Source organism: Haematobia irritans, chromosome 1, assembly GCF_050003625.1.
Source record: "Haematobia irritans isolate KBUSLIRL chromosome 1, ASM5000362v1, whole genome shotgun sequence".
Taxonomy (NCBI): Eukaryota; Metazoa; Arthropoda; class Insecta; order Diptera; family Muscidae; genus Haematobia; species Haematobia irritans.
The window spans coordinates 243,043,721-243,061,228 of NC_134397.1; the positions used below are offsets into that span (position 1 = coordinate 243,043,721).

The following is a 17,508-nucleotide window of genomic DNA, read 5'->3' on the forward strand; positions in this document are numbered from 1 at the left end:
ACATATTAAATATTGACAAAATTTACTGTAGAAATAGAATGTTGATAAAATTTTCTACAAAATTTTCTATAGAAAATATATATTGACAACATTTTCTATAGAAATAAAATTTTGACAAAATTTTCTATAGAAATAAAATGCTGACAAAATTTTCTATAGAAATAAAATGCTGACAAAATTTTCTATCGAAATAAAATTTTGACAAAATTTACTGTAGAAATAAAATGTTGATAAAATTTTCTATAGAAATAAAATTTAAAAAAAAATCTATAGAAATAAACTTTTGACAAAATTTTCTATAGAAATAATATTTTGCAAAATATTTTTTTTTTTAGAAAATCAAAAAAAAGTGTCCAAGTCAGTCTAGATTTAAATATACTGATACTTTTACAATAGTCTTTAAATTTGAGATTATGTAATTTTAGCACCTTTTGCCTTCGAAAGTACATTTCTAATACATTTTTAGTACTTTTTCGTCAACAACATTTATTATCCCTGGCTCACTCTCTTACTATCAGTTTTCACCCAATGTTGAGAGTTATGAAGAGTGTCAAGTTGTAGAGGTTACACTGCATATAAAAAAATGATGAAGTTTTAACATGAAATAGAATTATATTTTATTTATCATTCCATCCTAATATTTATTCGTTGTCTGTGTAAAACATTAGAAATCTATTTCAATGGATGTTTCATAAATTGCATCAAAATGGATGCATAAATCATTAAAATGGGAAACATCAGAGAAAAGAACATCAATTCACTCAAAAGTCAAAATAATGCCAAAGCTGTTGAATAAAAAGTTGTTAATGGACACTGGATCTTATTTTCCATTGAATGATGAGGACAAAAAAACCAACAAAAAAATGATGAAATTCATTGGTTATTGAAATATTGAAGGAACTAAACAAAAACCAACATAAAAATTGAGGTAGATCAAGCTACGAAATCTATTGGTAAAAAAAGGAAATGATTTTAATTAATTTTTTATTAGGGATTTTTCCTTATATTGAGTTTGATGTGGTGTGTCTGACTCTCATATCAAAGTTGTCTCTGAGGATGTGAGAGGGAATTTCAACAGAGAGCGTGAGTATAACTTTACTCAAGAACCATATAAAATACGTACTCACACACAACTCTTATTGAGGTGAACTTTTAAGGTCTCCCATCATTCCTTTCAAAACGTCTACTGCCTTCAAGCCATCTAAATACCCTTATTAACTTTTGCTCTTTTTGGTCGTTTCTTTTCAATTTCTTCAAAAACTTCAAAAAAAGAAACCCCAGAACATACACCATGGGTCTTACTTTGATTATTAAATTGAATTCTTTTTGTACTCTATTGAATTTAAAACAGATTCAATGTGACATACAATTCACTGGAAGGTGTTCTTGGTGTTCGGTGGCCCTATATGGTTGGTTGGGCTAAAATGCAAGGCCAATAGCCAAGCAAGTAAAACACTCAAGTAAAGCAAAAATAAAAGTTTATGAGTACATCACCTTTGGCCTGGAAATCCTAGTCATAATCAGTAATGAAATGAAACTAATATCCGGTATTTTGTATTCTTTCACTTATACAACCTTTTGGGTGGGGGATTCAAACTTCTCGAATATAGGATTTTACAAGAATTTGCTTTCTAATATTTCCTCTTTCGCAACTCCAATATATTTTTAATAATAATCATTTTTTTCTCCATTTTCTTTTTGTTTATCTTCATTGCAGTTCCTGCACGTCTTGTATGGGCAGCAGTTGGCAAAAGCGTCGATTTACCTTGCGATATGACACCACCAACGCCGCAGGACTCTGTAAAACTCTTGCTATGGTTCAAGGATACAACAGGAATTCCACTCTACAGGTAAGCATTTTTAATACAACTTAAGGAAAAGAAAAAAAATACAAAACTCAAGTAGCACATCCCTCTTTAACCACATTTCATTGCCGCTATGCGCTACAGACACACGCATACATACAGTCAATTTATGTCCGTGATCCCATGGTGCTTGTAAGGCGGTTGACTCTAGCCATAGGGCTAGCTAGCTGACTTTTTATCTTCATGTTTTGTTGGTTTGCCCTTCGGGTATCGTACTTTCCCAGTTTATTGTTAATGCCTTCATAATCGTAAATGTAATAAATTTTAAAAGGAAATTGATTTTTCACTTGCTTCGTTGTCCTTACAGTTTTTGTTGTTGTTTGTGTGTGTGTGTGCAATTCCCAATATTGCTCTATGCTCGTGTTGGTGTAAGTGTAGTGAACCACATCTCCCAAAAAGCAATAACATCATTTGATCAATAGTCTGGCCAAAGGATACTCTCCAAAATGTCCGTACCTTAGATATGGGCAGGTGATATACATTTTCAAGGCTCACGAAAATTGAAGGAATTAAATACTAAATTTCATTTTAATATCAATGGCAGTATACTGATTATGTTTTAAACTCACTTATATCACAGCTTTTGAACTCTCATATATCAGTGCCTTTTAACTCTCTTTCTCTCTCATCTAGAAGTGTATTTAATGTGCTCTCTTCAAATGCTGGGATCACAGCTTTTGAGCTCCCTCTCACTTATCAATGGTGGCTACAACTCTCTCTTTCATTTTGAAGTGTATTTAGTTTTGATCTCTTCAGACACAGAGATTTTCAATGCGAGATATATTTCTTCCTAGCTTGGGTTAACTCGGTCGAAGACGCAAAACATTTTTCTACGACGCATGATTTCTAATTTTCAGGGATATTCGTGCAGGGAAGGCAATCACGGTTGCCACTCGAGCCAATAATAATCTACCAAAATTTGTAGAAAATTTTACCAAAAATGTATAAAGCAAGAAAATCATATTTTGTCAAAATTTTATTTCTATAGAAAATTTTCTCAAAATTTTATTTCTATAGAAAATTTTCCTCAAATTTTATTTCTATAGAAAATTTTCCTCTAATTTTATTTTTATAGAAAATGTAAAAATTTTATTTCTATAGAAAATTTTGTTACAATTTTATTTTATTAGAAAATTTTTTAAAAATTTTATTTCTATAGAAAATGTTCCCAACATTTTTGTCTATAGAAAATTTTGTCTAAATTTTATTTCTAAAGAAAATTTTGTCAAAATTCCATTTCTATACAATATTTTGTCAAAAGTTTATTTCAAAAAAAAAAATGTCAAAATTTTATTTCTATAGAAAATTTTGTCTAAATTTTATTTCTATATAAAATTTTGTAAAAATTGTATTTCTATAATAAATATTCTCAACATTTTTTTCCATAGAAAATTTTGTCATAATTCCATTCCTATAGAAAATTTTGTCAAAATTTTATATCTATAGAAAATTTTATCAAAATTTTATTTCTTTAGACAATTTCGTCAAAGTTTTATTTCTACACAAGATTTTATCAAAATGTTATTTCTATATTGTTTCTATATTTTGTCAAAATTTTATTTTTATAGAAAATTTTGTCAAAATTTTAATTCTATTGAACATTTTTTCAAAATTTTTTCCATAGAAGATTTGGTGAAGATTTTATTTCTATAGAAAATTTTTTCAAAACTTTATTTCTATAGAAAATGTTGTCAAAATATTATTTCTATAGAAAATTTTGTCAAAATTTTATTTCTACAGAAGATTTTATCAAAATTTTTATATTTTGTCAAAATTTTATTTTTATAGAACATTTTGGTAAAAGTTTAATTCTATTGAAAATTTTTTCAAATTTTTTTCAATAGAAAGTTGGTCAAGAATTTATTTCTATTGAAAATTTTTTCCATAGAAAATTTTCTCAAATTTTTATTTTTAAAAAAATTCTCAAAATTTTATTTCTATAGAAAATTGTCTCAAAATTTTATTTCTATAGAAAAATTTCACAAAATTTTATTTCTATAGAAAATTTTCTGAAAATTGTATTTCTATAGAAAATTTTATCATAATTTTATTTCTATAGAAAATTTTCTGAAAATTGTATTTTTATTAAAAATATTGTCGAAATTTTATTTCTATTAAAAATTTTGTCAAAATGTTATTTCTTTAGAAAATGTTGCAATTTTTTTTGGAAAATTATAGAAATTCATAAGGAGCGCTAAAATATTAATATTCATATCCCCATGAAGTTATATTAAAATTTGCATCAGAGAGGTATAGTTTTATTTCTAAGAGAGGTCTGCTTCTAGATTACATTTAAGAACTGATCTACCCTATTTTTGTAATAAATCACATTTAAAATATATTTTAAAATAAAAAACTGATATTTTAAAAAATATTTTAAAATATCAGTTTTTTTCTTTCGCGAATACTTTTTCCACGAGCCCATCTCTGTCATCTACTCATACAAAAGTGTATAACGTAGAAACAGTCAAGGTTTAGCAAAACTGAATTTGTTAGAGGTATTTTGTATAAATATGGCAAACTACATTATTTACGTGGTTTTTAAAGCTTACTTAAATATCATTGTGCAATACTGGGAATAATGTTTCAATACCTTGGCGATTGGTACAGTGGTTTATTGTCTGTTTGACTCAAATGTTATGCAGTAATTTAATATATACAGTAGATGAACAGTGAATTTAGTTTAAAAAAGATGATATTTTGGTAGGATAAAAAGACTAGGAGTATCGAAGAAAGAAAGTAAAATTTGATGTGGCCCTCACTTTTCCATATTATGGCATTCTTCATCGCATTATTGGATGTATTTATGAAATATGGACAAAATTTAACTAAAACTAAATTCAAGTTAGACCGGTTAGTTCTTATAATTCAGCATATTTAAAATAATATGATGGAGTTAGAAACACCTATTGTTGTCTGCAAAATGACAGATCTATCGTAAAGCTTGAAATTTTTGAATTATACGTACTCATATTATTTTGACTTATGACAATTTTGTTTTTATTCTCTAGTCCCGAAATATACAAGGCAACCCTCGTATAACGATTTTTTTTGTTTTTATATTGTCATTGTGAAATAATTTGAATTATTTATATTTATTGAAATGTAAGTGAATTTTTGAAAATTTTTGAAATGTAAAATCATATAAACTACTTTTTATTATTGGCTGTTAAATTTACTCTTTCAGACTTTTCTCTTAGTCATATACAATCGCATATATATTCTCTATAAAATAGAGTCTATTATACTCATTTTCACTAATGGCAGAGAAATGAGAGCCAAAACAACTAGCTGCTACCAGGGATGGCAAATACAATTTTTAAGAAAGTACAAAAACGATATTTTTTTTGAGCGAAAAAGTACTTTTCACTAAATTTCAACAAAACTTCCATTGGAAGATTATTGTCAAGAACTTTTTTAGACTGAATTTTAAAGAAAATAAAATTTTGTTTGTCAACTCTTCAATATAAAATTAATTTTTTTGTTTTATATCCGCTTACAAAGACTACCGTAGTATTGTAATCACGGTTGCCACAGTTGGTAAAATTCTACTGTTTGGTAGAATGGTAGAATTCAAGGTACTTCATAAATTTTATGTAGATAAATCAAAATAAATTTTTGTCAAAATTTTCTATAGAAATATAATTTTGACAAAATTTTCTGTAGAAATAAAATTTTGACAAAATTTGCTATAGAAATAAAATTTTGACAAAATTTTCGATTGAAATAAAATTTTAACAACATTTTCTATAGAAATAATATTTTGACAAAATGTTTTATAGAAATAATGTTTTGACAAAATTTTCTATAGATATAAAATTTTGACAAAATTTTCTATAGATATAAAATTTTGACAAAATTTTCTATAGAAATAAAATTTTGAAAAAATTTTCGGTTGAGATAAAATTTTGAAAAAATCTTCTTTAAATATAAACAAATAAAATTTTGCAAAATCTTCAACAGAACTAAAATTTTGCAAAATTTTCGATAGAAGTAAAATTTTCGACAAAATTTCCTTTAAAAATAAAATTTTTACAAAATTTTCTGTAGAAATAAAATTTTGACAAAATTTTCGATTGAAATAAAATTTGAACAAAATTTTCTATAGAAATAATATTTTGACAAAATGTTTTCTAGTAATAATATTTTGACAAAATTTTCTATATATATAAAATTTTGACAAAATTTTCTATAGATATATATAATTTTGACAAAATTTGCTATAAGTATAAAATTTTGACAAAATTTTCCGTTGAGATAAAGTTTAGAAAAAATCTTCTTTAAATATAAATAAATAAAATTTTGGCAAAAATTTTCAACAGAACTAATATTTTGCAAAAATTTCGATAGAAATGACATTTTTGACAAAATTTCCTATAGAAATAAAATTTTGACAAAATTTTCGATTGAAATAAAATTTTGACAAAATTTTCGATTGAAATAAAATTTTGACAAAATGTTTTATAGAAATAATATTTTGACAAAATTTTCTATAGATATAAAATTTTGACAAAATTTGCTATAGATATAAAATTTTGACAAAATTTGCTATAGATATAAAATTTTGACAAAATTTTTTATAGATATAAAATTTTGACAAAATTTTCTATAGAAATAAAATTTTGACAAAATTTTCTATAGAAATAAAATTTTAACAAAATCTTCTTTAAATATAAATAAATAAAATTTTGGCAAAATTTTCAACAGAACTAAAATTTTGCAAAATTTTCGATAGAAATAAAATTTTCGACAAAATTTCCTATAAAAATAAAATTTTTACAAAATTTTCTAGCGACATAAAATTTTGACAAAATTTTCATAGAAATTAAATTTTGACAAAAAATTTATTTTTTTGACAAAGTTTTCTGTAGAAAAAAATAAAAAATAAAAATTATCTGTAGAAATAAAATAAAATTTCGACAAAATTTTCCAAAAGAAAAAAATGTTGACAAAATTTTCTGTAGAAATAAAATTTTGACAAAACTTTCTGAAGAAACAAATTTATTTTGGTAAGATTTTCTTCAAATATTGTTAGATTGTTTTTGTCTCAAGTTTCGACCACCTCTTTAAGGGTTCGCATTATCGATAACTTCTTATCTAGAAAGTTTTCGTGTGGAAGCGTAATATAGAATCATATGCTTTCTGCGACAGAAATATTCTTGAAATTTAATAAAATCGTGTTTCTGACTGGCTTTTACAAATCGAGATTTTCTTCCCGCATGAACTTGTCTGTTTTGTCAAATTTGTAAAAGACTTTTAGCAAATAAATTTGGTAAAGTCCTTCTCAAAATATTAAAATATTTTGTCAAAACTATAGTACCTTAAATCTGATTTTGGCTAAAAAATTTCTACATAAAAGGTACTAAATCATTCGCGGGGGTTATATGGTACTGACCAGGATGAAAAGGTATTGAAAAGTAATTTTTTCTACTACATTTTCCATCCCTGACTCCTACTAATACTTTGGATCTTAGTGCTTAACTCTCTCAATTACTCCCAATATGATTTCTCATTACTAGTGAGAAATAATCCCTAGATGTGTTCACACAATAATTTTTTGATATACAACAAATATCCACCAAATAATAACTTTTATTATTTCACACCTTGCTGTTAGTCATAAACGATTGCATTTATCTTCTCTATTGTCTTATACTCACTATCACCAAAAGGGACAGTAGAGAGAGAGAGAGAGCCCACAACAGCTAACTTCTACTAAGGAGTGTGAATCTTCGTATGTAAGCTCTCACAGCTACTCCCAACATGATTTCTCATTACAACAACTAAAGCTGAAGACTATTGGGTTTCATGGATATTCAAGAAACAAAAAAGCTCCACTTTTTGACAGAAATAAATTTAATATGCATTAAGGTGCTTTACGATTACGATTAGTGCAATTACAAGTAACAGAAAAACATCACTAAATTAATTTGCAAAAATTGCGATGTCTAAATAAGGTTACCTAAACAAGATCCAGACTTTGATTAAACATTTGCCCAACCTACGTTTAATAAATTACATGGAAAATTGTATTTATTTATTTATTAATTAATTACATTTACAATAAAATTATAAATAAAATTGTAAGCTTTGACTTCTAGGGTCTTAAGCTTAACATGGAAAATTGGTATAATGGGCTTCGGCATAAATATATGCTATAGTCTCACAAAATATAAAATTGATTTTCACAAATTAATGTAAAAGTTCATCCATCCTGGAGAGTACAGCAATTTCTCAATATTTTTTCAAACGATTATTTACGATAACCACAAACTTTCTGTCAGGTTACCTAGTTAAAATATTTTTTGCATGAATGTAAAATATACAAAAACAAACCAGTGTAACAGGCGATGTCTTTAACAGTCACTCAGCCACACTTACACACACACACCTACTCACGCTCATCTCAACACTTAACTAACTTTTGTGGTAATTGTGTGTGAATGTTTTAAAGTCTTCCTTACACTCTCTCTCTAAGTTAAATACCACGGTGGGTGTTTTACCTCCTGTTGTTTAAGGATTACGTGAATTCCAATTTCGACAACAGCATTTCATTGTCATCGTTATCGTCCTCTCATTCTCCAATGTTCTTTCAGTATTCGTCCATGTTGACAATTTGTTTTGAGGACTCTTTGCGTATTTAACCGATTGTGGTTATTTTTAGAATACTTGGTCCTTTACTTTGGATTTACTTCGTTCGTATGAGAAAGAGAGAGTGTGTGAAGGTGTTTCCCTTGGAACTGTGGCACAAGATTGCTGTATAGATGTGGTGGAATGGTTTCTTGGAATTTCATGTTTGCCTTAAATTTATTACATTTTGTGGCTTAAGGCAATCGTTTTTGGCTATCAAAGAGTTGTTGGTTGGTTGGTTTGGTTACTTGATGGTCTAGCAATCAAAATGGTCCTTGATGGTTGGTGCAATAATCTCTCAGGATATCCCTCAACTCTGCTAGTAACAACGAGGAGTAGTAATTTATAAAATTTAATAATTTCGCAATGTCTGATCACATAATGTGCATAATAAAGTTATTATCAAATTACATTTGTAATTGGTTGGTTAAACCAATGAGAAATGGGGTAAGTTTTATCATAGAATTTAAACTGGTGGGAAAGAAATGCAACGAAAAATGCAGAAAAGTCAACGGGACGTAAGATTTCAAGAAAATAAAATCATTACTTACTTAAACTTGTATAAGTTGAGGAGTATTGAGAATTGGGTTGCACATATTTGTTGTTTGTAAGTTTTTATGATTTTGCAAGTTTCCAAGAAGCTTGTTCAACATGATAGGAAATCGGTGTATTTAGTAAACATCATTATTTACAGAAAAAAATACCAATTGGTAAAATTAATTTTAACCACCATTATTAACCCAAAGCGATCGTTGTTGTTGCTTGTTAGTGTGAGTGTTCTCTCGAAAATATTGGAGTAAACCAATAACTCAAGGTAACATATATTCCTCTCAGCAAAGCTATTAGTTTTTCTCTCAGTTCTCTTAAGGTGATGCCAACTGCTGAAAGTTTCATTTAATTTTAGCGCTTTTTTACATTTTATATTATAGACATACCAATCATCACACCGGGACTTATTTTATTTATTTTCCGAAATGAAACTTTTTCATTGTCGATATTTTTTGAAAATTCCATTCTTTATTTATGGAATTAAATTAAATTAAATTATCTCACTAATCTATTATTCGATAACCTAAGTACCAATGAAACAAAATAAAAGAAAACATGTTCAAGTAGTAGTGAGATTGGAGCGAAATGTAAATATGATATTGTGAGTTGAAGAGTGAGGATCAGTGTTGCCAACTATTGAAAATTGCTAGATCAAGCAGAATTTGTAGCAACCAAGTAATTATATGGGCGAAAGATATATAGGGGAGCTGTATCCTAATCTAAACTGATGTCTTTAAACATATATATAGGGTTCTATTGCACGCAGAGAAGGAACATTTTGCTCTTAAAACAAGTTTGAGGTGATCATATTGCTTCTCTGGGTGTGTGACCCAAAATAGATATTTTTATCAAATTTCAAAACGATTGGAACTTAACTGCGACCTTGATTTTGTTTACGAAAATATGTTCATTGACATACGGACATAGCTAGATCGATTCAGAAGCACGGTTGCAAAAGTTGGTAGAATTCTACCAAAAATGGTAGTTTTTTTTACTCCTTTGTAGATTGGTCGAATTCTTGATGTTTTGGTAGATTTTGCCAAACATTTCTCTCTAGCTAAGAGGTACTTCGCAAATTTTCTATAGCAAAAACATTTTGAAAAAATTTTCTATAGAAATACAATTTTGACAAACTATTCTATAGAATTCAAATTTCGACAAAATTTTCTATAGAAATAAAATTTTTACAAAATTTTACAATAAATTCTATATAAAAATAAAATTTGACAAAATATTGTATAGAAATAAAATTTTGACAAAATTTTCTATAGATAAAAAATTTTGACAAAATTTTGTATAGAAATAAAATTTTGACAAAATTTTCTATAGAAATAAAATTTTGACAAAATTCTCTATAGAAATAAAATTTTGACAAAATTTTCTATAGAAATAAAATTTTGACAAAATTTTCTATAGAAATAAAATTTTGACAAAATTTTCTATAGAAATAAAATTTTGACAAAATTTTCTATAGAAATAAAATGTGAAAAAATTTTACAATAAATTCGATAGAAATACAATTTTGACAAAATTTTCTATAGAAAGAAATTTTGTATCGAAATAAAATTTTGACAAAGTTGTCTATAAGGATAAAATTTTTAACAAAATTGAAATAAAAATTCTATAGAAATAAAATTTTGACAAAATTTTCTATAAAAATAAAATTTTGACAAAATAATTTTAACAAAATTTTACAATAAATTCGATAGAAATAAAATTTTTAACAAAATTTCCCTATCGAAATAAAATTTTCTATAGAAATAAAATTTTGACAAAATTTTCTATAGAAATAACATTTTGACAAAAAATTGTGACAAAATTTTCTATAGAAATAAAATTTGACAAAATTTTCTATAGAAATAAAATTTTGATAAAATTTTCTATACAAATAAAATTTTGACAAAATTTTCTATAAAAATAAAATTTTGACAAAATAATTTTAACAAAATTTTACAATAAATTCGATAGAAATAAAATTTTTAACAAAATTTCCCTATCGAAATAAAATTTTCTATAGAAATAAAATTTTGACAAAATTTTCTATAGAAATAACATTTTGACAAAATTGTCTATAAGAATAAAATTTTGAAATAAAAGTTCTATAGAAATAAAATTTTGACAAAATTTTCTATAGAAATAAAATTTTGACAAAATTTTCAATAGAAATAAATTTTTGTCAAAATTTTCTATAGAAATAAAATTTTGTCAAAATTTTCTATAGAAATAAAATTTCGACAACATTTTCTAAAAAATAATATTTTGACAAAATTTTGTATAGAAATAAAATTTTGACAAAATTTTACAATAAATTCCATAGAAATAAAATTTTTAACAAAATTTCCCTATAGAAATAAAATTTTCTATGGAAATAAAATTTTTACAAAATTTTCTATAGAAATAAAATTTTGACAAAATTTTCTATAGAAATAAAATTTTGGCAAAATTTTCTATAGAAATGAAATTTTGACATCATTTTCTAAAAAAAATAATATTTTGGCAAAATTTTCTATAGAAATAAAATTTTTAACAAAATTTCCCTATGGAAATAAAATTTTGGCAAATTTTTTTTGGCAAAACTTTCAATAGAAAAAAAATGATAAAATTTTCTATACAAATAAAATTGTGCAAAATAAGTTTTTTTGGTTGGTATGTTTTTTGTAAACTTTTCTCGAACTTTTTGGTAGATTATTTTTGGCTCGAATGGCAATCGTACTAAGCAGCCGGGCTCGAGCAATATTGCCAAAGACGGGGATGGTGTCTTTTCCGATATTCCGAAATCCCAAGAATTTATTTTTCTTATATCAAAAAAAAAAAAAAAAAATACGACTTCAACCCATTTTTAAAGTTATCTTTAACTGCATTTTCAAGTTTTAAATTTATATGTTTTAAGGTTAGGAAAAGATTGGAAAATGGATTTTTATCAGAACATGGGGGCAAATGTCTATCGTGTCTTCGTTTTGGTGTTTCACAGTGGTTCAGGCTATAAAAATGACTAAATATTTTAAATGTTAGCTAGAAAAATTAGTGGAATGAAATTTATTTTCTTTTCCAATTATTTATTTAATTTCAATTCGAAAATTAATTAAAATTTATTATTTAAGTAGCTATTTAAGTAAATAGAAATTGGTTTTCGCTTCTCAGCAGAATTTTTGCTGTTTGGTAGGTTTTTTTGCTGTACCTACAAATTTCATTTCGTTTTCATTTAACATTTGTGGACAATACAAAACATTTCATAAATAATAAATAAATAAGCAATATAGCAGAACTGAAATCAAAGATCGGCTAGATTTGGAGCTTATAGCAATTTTACAAATTTCATAGCAATTTACAAATTTTACAAATTTCATAGCAATTTATAGCTAAATCTAGCAATTAAATAGCTAAATTTGCATCACTGGTTTGGATCTACTATACTAAAATAATTTACTCTGTGTGGGTTTGTGTGAAAATCAAAAATGAGAGAGGGAGAATGTAAAAATCTGAGAAATCTAGCTTAAAGAGAATTATAAAATGAGATTTAGAGAGTTAATATCCACATTAAACATAGCAGTGTAATTATATTGCGAATAATTAATAATGGATTTTATTAGTGGGGTATTTTAGAAATACTTGAAAAAAAGATCACAACTTTAAAACTATTGGTCGTATCGATTCAAAATATTCATGACATTTGTAGAGGGGAAAATGGACCTTCAACAACGAAGTCCATGTAACTTTTAATTAAAGATCCTTCAATTGCAAAAAAAATACGACTTCAACCCATTTTTAAAGTTATCTTTAACTGCATTTTCAAGTTTTAAATTTATATGTTTTAAGGTTAGGAAAAGATTGGAAAATGGATTTTTATCAGAACATGGGGGCAAATGTCTATCGTGTCTTCGTTTTGGTGTTTCACAGTGGTTCAGGCTATAAAAATGACTAAATATTTTAAATGTTAGCTAGAAAAATTAGTGGAATGAAATTTATTTTCTTTTCCAATTATTTATTTAATTTCAATTCGAAAATTAATTAAAATTTATTATTTAAGTAGCTATTTAAGTAAATAGAAATTGGTTTTCGCTTCTCAGCAGAATTTTTGCTGTTTGGTAGGTTTTTTTGCTGTACCTACAAATTTCATTTCGTTTTCATTTAACATTTGTGGACAATACAAAACATTTCATAAATAATAAATAAATAAGCAATATAGCAGAACTGAAATCAAAGATCGGCTAGATTTGGAGCTTATAGCAATTTTACAAATTTCATAGCAATTTACAAATTTTACAAATTTCATAGCAATTTATAGCTAAATCTAGCAATTAAATAGCTAAATTGGCATCACTGGTTTGGATCTACTATACTAAAATAATTTACTCTGTGTGGGTTTGTGTGAAAATCAAAAATGAGAGAGGGAGAATGTAAAAATCTGAGAAATCTAGCTTAAAGAGAATTATAAAATGAGATTTAGAGAGTTAATATCCACATTAAACATAGCAGTGTAATTATATTGCGAATAATTAATAATGGATTTTATTAGTGGGGTATTTTAGAAATACTTGAAAAAAAGATCACAACTTTAAAACTATTGGTCGTATCGATTCAAAATATTCATGACATTTGTAGAGGGGAAAATGGACCTTCAACAACGAAGTCCATGTAACTTTTAATTAAAGATCCTTCAATTGCAAAAAAAAAAAATAATATTTGTTACCAATTCCAACTAAATATATTTGATTTGTATAACTAATATATGTTAATTTTTCACTCCAAAAAGTACCTGTAATTTCCCCCAAAGTGGATTATAAGTGGATTTCATTCTCAACCCACAATATAGCCAATTTTTTTGCCCTAAAAATAGGTATTTGCGATCAATATTTATGACCAACTATAATTAACAACAAAGTTTCCAAGTTGTTTTTTTTTTTGTGATTTTTTTTATAGCTCATTTTATGCATTCTTGATAAATGGCGACAAAACACGGACCTGTTGTCGCTCCTAAAGTTGCCAACTGATGTGGCAACATGACGACAATTTCGTTCTACCAGTCGCGATGGCTCTATGGCAGCCTTGTGATTAGTTAGTTTGTTTCTGTTTCCGGGCATTTGGTTGCATGTTGCAGGATATGATTCATATACCTGCGAGGGCTCATTAAAATTGTGAAAATGGAAAATATTTAATTAAAGGCTATTAGGCAAAAAGGTAGTTATTTAGAATTTAACCACTTGATTTTGAAATGAGTGTTGCATTTAAGTGGTCTGGTGGCTGATGGCAGTGGTCAGCTATATAGAGGAAAGGTTGTATGAAGAGCGTACAAATGGATGGGGGTCTGGTCACAGAGGTGACAACAAGTTTATGACTAGCATTTTAGTACAGGAGGGGGATTTTTTTATTTAAAGGCCGTACATTATTTTAATATGTATATCACATGGGTCCTTGTTGCCTCTGATAGGATGATAGGGAGTAGGTGTTTTGCAAATATTACTCCACAGACCTTGTGTTACTACCATTGTTACTGTTGACATTATGGTTGCATGAAAAAACCATGAACCATACAAAAAGAAATAAAAGCGTGACTTCACACTGAGAGAAAAATTATATTTATTAAAAAAAAATCTAAAAAATTTATTAATAACATAAAAAAATTATTACTTTTTGTCAAATTAGCAAAATGTTATTGTTTCAAGAAATGTCATATTTTAAAGCCCTATACGAAGTTTAAGACTAAAACAATTTAACAAAATTATCCCATTTTAGAAAATTATGAACACAATTTAAATAGAATTTACACATTTAAAAAAATATGAATTATTTTATGCGAATTTAGTAGAACAGTACATATTTAATTTTTTTAAATGATTAAGTTTTAGTTGAGAAATTTTCAGTTTTTAAAAAATACCTACGTTCTTAAGCTAGTTTGAATAGCTGTTATTTTGTTTGTTGTGTGTCTATTTTTGTGCTTGGCTTTTATAATTTTTTCATAGAGAAAACAGTTTGAGAGTCATTAAAAGAGTATTGAAATCAAGAAATTGAGCTAATGCAACGGAGAGTCATAAGAAGAGCATTAAAATCAAGAGCAGCGTTGCCACAACGAATTTTTATTTTGGCCCAACATTTTTCCACAATTGGACCAAAATTCGTACTAGCGGACCATTTTTTCAAATTAAATTAATATCATTTAAAGGTTCTCCAAAATTTTACTTTCTTTGAAAATTTTGACAAATTTTTATTTCTATTTATTTCTATAGCAAATTTGGTCAAAATTTAATTTTTATAGAAAATTTTGTCAAAATGTTATATCTATCGCAAGTTTTGACAAAATTTTATTTCTATCGCAGGTTATGTCAAAATTTTATTTCTATCGCAAGTTTTGTCAAAATTTTATTTCTATAGAAAATTTTGTCAAAATTTTATTTCTACAGAAAATTTTGTCAACATTTTATTTCTATAGAAAATTTTGTCAAATTTTTTTTTATTTCTATAGAAAATTTTGTCAAATATTTATTTCCAAAATTTTACTTTGTCAGAAAATTTTGTCAAATTTTTAATTCTATTCAAAATTTTTATTTCTATAGAAAATTTGGTCAAAATTTAATTTTTATAGAAGATTTTGTCAAAATTTTATTTCTATATAAAATGTATTGTACATTTTTATTTCTATTTGTTTCTATAGAAAATTTGGTCAAAATTTTATTTTTATAGATGATTTTGTCAAAATTTTATTCATATATGAAATTTATTCGAATTTTTTTTTTCTATAGAAAATTTAGCCAAAATATCTATCGCAAATTTTAACAAAATTTTATTTATATCGCAAGTTTTGACAAAATTTTATTTATATCGCAAGTTTTGTCAAAATTTTATTTCTATAGAAAATTTTGTCAAAATGTTATGTCTATAGAAAATTTTGTCAAAATGTTATTTTTATAGAAAACTAGCGTAACCCGGCTCGCTTCGCTGCACCTTCCGAAGCATATTTGGAGGAATATTTTGCGTTAACTTAGTCAAATTCGAAAACAAATTCGAAAAGATTTGAATTCTTTTAAACAAATCGGACTACTTGATTTTTCGTTTATAGGTACAAATACGGCGGGAGAGGGTGTACCTTCTTCTACATTTTTTGTGAATTTTAAGTGTGGTTTGTCAAGGAAAGGTATCCTTCTCCTCAACATATCTGAAAATTAAGCACTATATAATAATAACATACAAAGAATTACTGTTTCCCATCCAATAAATCCGAAAAAGCAAAAATAGTAAAAAATTTTACCACATTAACATTTGCTAAAATGTTGGAAAATGATGCACCCTCTACGTTGGCTGCCAATTTCATGTAAATTTAAGTTCTTTATTAAAAAGAAGTCTGGCAGATGCCTGTGCGAAAATCATAAAATTATTTACCGAGTTCCCATTTACGGACAACCCTCTACTTTCAATTTAAGAAAAAAAAAAAACGGACAAAAGGGAACCCTCCCCCACCTTCGCTCCACTCCGACCTGATATCGGACTATCACGTACCCTATATTAATTTCGCAACTACTCAATGGTCCCTATAAATTCTATTGAAGTAAATCGACAAAGTTTATTTCAATTTTACTAATTTAAAAATCATGTATAAATTTAATCACCTCCTCCCACGTTCCCTTTAAATTTCAAGTAGATCGGCGATGTTTAATTTTTGCTCTATTGTTTTAAACGGACGTCACTTTCCCCGATACAATATCGACAAACACCGTAGTGAATAGCACCCCTAACCTTCCCTGAAAATCCTTGAAACTTTCCTTCAAGTGTGGGGCAAGGAAGGTTGCCTCTTCGTTCATAACCTTCCCCCACTGCCTATGTAAGTTTCAAGAAAACTTAAGAATTGTTGTTTTTTTTTGCAGTTTTAGAGGAGGACCTCCTCCCCGACTAAATATCGAAAAGTGATGTAGCGTATATTTTGTAAACGTCCCAGAAAATGTCAACCAAATTATAAGCCTAAAAGGGCGGCCTCTCTTCCGTCCAAATATCACAAAATCAAGTATCAACTATTAATATCGTAACCTCTCCCCAGTCCTCTGTAAATTTCAAGTAACTCGGTAAAAGTTTAATTGTTTCTCTGTATGTACTTAAGAGAAGCGGTTGTCTCCCTATGCCCTTTTATTTTTATTAAAAAATCGAGAACCTGATATAAATTTCATAACCCATTTTTTCCGTAAAATTTCAGTCGGGGGAGTTTAGTTTTGTTTGTACTTTCAAACAAAATAATTCGGGCAAAGGGGTGGTCCCCCTCTCCGACCTACATTCAATGAAAATTTCAAGCAAATCGCATAATTTTGTTCCAAGTTTCAAAAAGTAGGGCAAGGGGAAGGTCCCCCTCCTCATCCACATATGAAATCATCGGGTACACCATATTAATTCCATAACCTCACCACATTTTCTCTGTAAATCTCAGATAATTTAGAGAATTTTAGTTTTTTCACTGTAGTTAAAAAAAATCTAACAAAGGGGA

At 26.9% G+C, this 17,508-nt stretch overlaps 1 protein-coding gene across 4 annotated transcripts in view; it reads left to right on the top strand.

Moving 5' to 3' along the window:
- The window catches only part of side (motor axon guidance molcule sidestep), an 805,094-nt gene that overhangs the window by 462,537 nt on the left and 325,049 nt on the right, over positions 1 to 17,508 (top strand). For all 4 annotated transcript variants that reach the window (XM_075310279.1, XM_075310349.1, XM_075310417.1 and 1 more), the window contains exon 3: positions 1,718 to 1,850. In XM_075310279.1, coding sequence (XP_075166394.1) covers positions 1,718 to 1,850 — 133 coding nt within the window. The remainder of the gene's footprint in view (positions 1 to 1,717; positions 1,851 to 17,508) is intronic.